At 34.6% G+C, this 2,432-nt stretch overlaps 1 protein-coding gene across 1 annotated transcript; it reads left to right on the forward strand.

The window, feature by feature from the left end:
• Window positions 1–726: 726 nt before the first annotated feature.
• LOC133338800 (proteasome activator complex subunit 3-like) lies at window positions 727–1,717 on the forward strand. Its single transcript, XM_061546906.1, has 4 exons — window positions 727–750; window positions 888–1,116; window positions 1,169–1,282; window positions 1,344–1,717. Exons 1-4 carry the CDS (start codon window positions 727–729, stop codon window positions 1,709–1,711), a joined length of 735 nt encoding a protein of 244 aa, XP_061402890.1. The 3' UTR covers window positions 1,712–1,717.
• The last annotated feature ends 715 nt before the right edge of the window (window positions 1,718–2,432 follow it).

Below are 2,432 nucleotides of genomic sequence, written 5' to 3' on the forward strand. Positions count from 1 at the left end.
AAGGACCAAGCATTAAGGCATAGATTTTTTAAAGAATATTTTTAATGGTTAATTTAACCCGAATGTTGTCTGTCGAAGTTAAGGAACACTAAACGCTCTATAATTAACGAAGATTTGCTATTATTTTTTTTACAAATATTTACTATATGTTTCAGTTAAATTATTTTATTAAAACGCTTTATTTAAATTAAATCGTTTTATTAAACAACACTGCCTTCACAAGCAACTGAAACAGCAACACTGACTTGTTACTAGTGTTGCCAATCACAACCAACTGTGCCAACACTACCGCACTCATTACTCACAGATTGGCAACACTGCGGCGAACTGTCAAATAAACGGCATTGTAAAGCACGCCGATATTTTTGGCAGAGAGAAGTAAAAGCTGAATTATTCAAGAATTATTTCTAAAATATAAAAAAAAACTAGAAACTAAGCAATAAAACAAAACGGATATTTGTTAAAATAACAAATAAACCGCAAAAACAAAATTACAAAAAATAAGCAAAACGAGGCAAGACAAGAACAATAGAAAAACAACAAGACAGCAGCTGCTGCGGTGGAAAAAAAACTGCAACGCGAAATTAGAAACAGAATTTAGCAAGCGCCAGCAAGCAACGAGACGTTTCGCAGTTAGAAAAGCAACGGAATAGCCACGACGCTTGGAGGAAAACAACAAAACAGGAAGAAGGAAGTCCAAAGGAGTGAAAAAACAAAACTACGAAAATGCCTAGCGATACCATTGCCAAAGTAAATGTTGCACTGTTCCTGTAGTTAGAAGATTTGCAAATTTGTTTCCCAATTCCCCCATTATTATTTTTATTTATTGTTGTTGTAGAATTTGACTAATTTGTTTTGTTTCCTATTTTATTTATTTATTGTAGCAGGTCCAGGACTATAAAGATTCATTAATCAAAAAAGCCGAAAAATTAATCATCGAAGGTTTCCCGGAAAAAATCGTAGAACTCAATGACTTGCTCAGCACACCCATGTTCAGTGAGCGTAACTTCACTGAGGTCCATCAAGACTTGAACATTCCAATTCCCGATCCCATTTTGGTAAACAGCAATAATGGCTCGGATGATGCAGCTGCTGCCGGCGACAAGGCAGCCGATGGTGCTGGTGATGCGTCAACCGGCTGCCAAAAGAGCCCGCACTGAACCACCAGCTGTTGTCGGTACTAAGGTTATGTATTTGCCAACTGGTTCAGTGCCCTGCAATACACCGCTCTGTGAAATGATTAAGGTTGTCAAGCCCATTATTCGCAAATTGGTGGAGGATTGTAAGTAGAGACACATTAATTTGAGTTCCAAATTATTTTTAATTTTTATTGTTCATTCCAGCCAATCTCCTAAAAATGTGGATTTCATTTATGATTCCCAAAATCGAGGATGGCAACAATTTCGGTGTTTCCATTCAAGAAGACACTTTGGCTGAAATCCAAACTGTCGAATCTGAGGCTGCCGCATTCTTTGATCAAATTTCCCGCTATTTCTTGTCGAGAGCTAAGGTGGTATCGAAGGTCGCCAAATATCCACACATCGATGATTACAGACGTGCCGTGGTAGAGCTGGACGAAAAGGAATATCTTAGCCTATGGTTGGTGGTTTGTGAAGTTAGAAATCGTTACTCCTCGCTGCACGACATTGTCATTAAGAATATGGAAAAACTTAAGAAACCACGTTCCTCAAATGCCGAAAGTCTTTACTAAACGAAACGAAATAAAAAACAACAACAACGAAAGACAAAATTTTGTTTGCTGTATAAAAAAAATCACACACACCACCTATTCTTTCTTCCTCCCGCTCTTCAATTGCTCGATCGACAATTGTTTATTTTTTTATTACTTTTTTTTTCTTTCTCATCTTGGGGAGATTGAAAAAAAGAAAATAATAATAACATACGGAACGTAGAGCTTCTTCTCTATCGAAAAAATAGAATTACTCAATACAAAAGGAAATTTATTATAAAAAAAAACATAGTTTTCCACATTGTAAAACTTTAACGTTTATCCCAAAATTTGAATTTGATTGCAACAATCATTTTCATAATATTATTATTATCCAATATTTTTTTATTCCGATGTTTTGTTTATACAGTATCTAAATAGTTATTTTATTTGACGATTTTGTTTAAATTAAAGAGTAAAAGAATGAACATGAAAGAAAAAACCCTGAAAAATCATTTAAAAATGTAATACGACAGACCAATCAACAAACCAACAACCACACATGAAAAAAATCATCTTTAAAATACAAAAACTTATACCAATAATAATTTCACAATATTGTTTAATGGTGGTGGTGGGGGGATATGGATTTTGATTAGAGCAAGCATGTTATGCTGCCTACTATGTTGTCTCTCAACATAGCAGCATTAACATAAATAGATATGTATGTTAAATATTGGAACTGAAGAATGTAAACATGGAA

The sequence above is a fragment of the Musca vetustissima genome, unplaced genomic scaffold, assembly GCF_032173495.1.
Source record: "Musca vetustissima isolate MV318-11 ecotype Yass unplaced genomic scaffold, APGP_CSIRO_Mvet_v1 utg35602, whole genome shotgun sequence".
NCBI classification, from domain to species: Eukaryota; Metazoa; Arthropoda; class Insecta; order Diptera; family Muscidae; genus Musca; species Musca vetustissima.

Coding starts and splice junctions, on each gene's coding strand:
- LOC133338800 (XM_061546906.1), top strand. CDS start 727: ATGCCTAGCGATACCATTGCCAAA. Junction 751..887: donor CTAGCGATACCATTGCCAAA/GTAAATGTTGCA, acceptor TTATTGTAGCAG/GTCCAGGACTATAAAGATTC. Junction 1,117..1,168: donor CGGCGACAAGGCAGCCGATG/GTGCTGGTGATG, acceptor CTGAACCACCAG/CTGTTGTCGGTACTAAGGTT.